This window comes from Penaeus monodon, chromosome 15 (genome assembly GCF_015228065.2).
Source record: "Penaeus monodon isolate SGIC_2016 chromosome 15, NSTDA_Pmon_1, whole genome shotgun sequence".
In the NCBI taxonomy this organism is placed as follows: Eukaryota; Metazoa; Arthropoda; class Malacostraca; order Decapoda; family Penaeidae; genus Penaeus; species Penaeus monodon.
Genome location: NC_051400.1, coordinates 47,364,908 through 47,365,849, shown reverse-complemented (window position 1 = coordinate 47,365,849; position 942 = coordinate 47,364,908). Strand labels below are relative to the sequence as shown.

At 40.0% G+C, this 942-nt stretch overlaps 1 protein-coding gene across 1 annotated transcript in view; it reads right to left on the bottom strand.

Moving 5' to 3' along the window:
• The window catches only part of LOC119582383 (kinesin-like protein Klp98A), an 18,087-nt gene that overhangs the window by 7,700 nt on the left and 9,445 nt on the right, over positions 1-942 (bottom strand). Inside the window, exons 12-13 of the mRNA XM_037930595.1 lie at positions 642-771; positions 281-446 (exon numbers count right to left, since the gene is read on the bottom strand). Of these exons, the coding sequence (XP_037786523.1) occupies positions 281-446; positions 642-771 (296 nt within the window). The remainder of the gene's footprint in view (positions 1-280; positions 447-641; positions 772-942) is intronic.

Here is a 942-nt window from a genome sequence, read left to right as displayed (position 1 = left end):
TAGTATTCTTTACCCAGACTGCTTTTTATTCAGTCAGTGAGAATCTACAGTATGGGCTGTGATTATGTCAGAATTTTTTTGAACATTACTATCCAGTTATAATCTTAATACCATTTCAAAGCCAGCCTTGATGACCGTAAGTCACGTGTGCGTTACTGTAAATTAACCAAAACAGGAGAATGGGTGGCTGGACATCAATCTGAGATCAGGACAGAGTCTGAGTAACTGTTGTTATGCTACAGAGCTAAAAGTACAACTATCAACCTCTACACATACTAACCCTGAGAGATTGTCAAATGATCTGACAAGATCGGTGGCAGATCTTGACAAGAAGGACAGGCGGGAGAGATTAAGGTGTGTCTTATTTCCTTCCTTCCTCAGCCTCGCAGCTTCTTGGGGGTCATTGAAGCGGAACATGTGACTTCCTCCCAGCACTACCACACATCCTTTAAACGCACAATAAAATATGAACAGAATACAAGAAACTGCAAAAAGATTCATCAATACATATTTATTATGCTCAAATCTGCACACTAAATGTTTCAACAAATGACTATGATATGAATGCAAATAAAAGCAGAAACATGCCCATGCAGCACAACAAAAAAATAAGACACAGGCAAACAGGCAGATGAACGTACCTTGAGTGAGCCTACTGGGCTTATCAACAAACTGCGAGTTGACCCAGCACTGAGCATCTGGCCGGGACTCTAACACCGCTGCCCCATCATGCAGGTGGATAGTGCAGTGTTCCTCAAGCACTTCTCCTCCCTAGTTTTTTGCAAGTCATTTCAATTCTTTTGTTGGATCAAAATCTGATATAGTACTAAGAAATCAGCAGTAACATATAAAGCTAAACAAAATTACCAGCAGCCGAAAGTCTATTTAGAATATTGGGTTTTTAACTTTATAAGATGACATTAGGTATGGGCCATAACACCA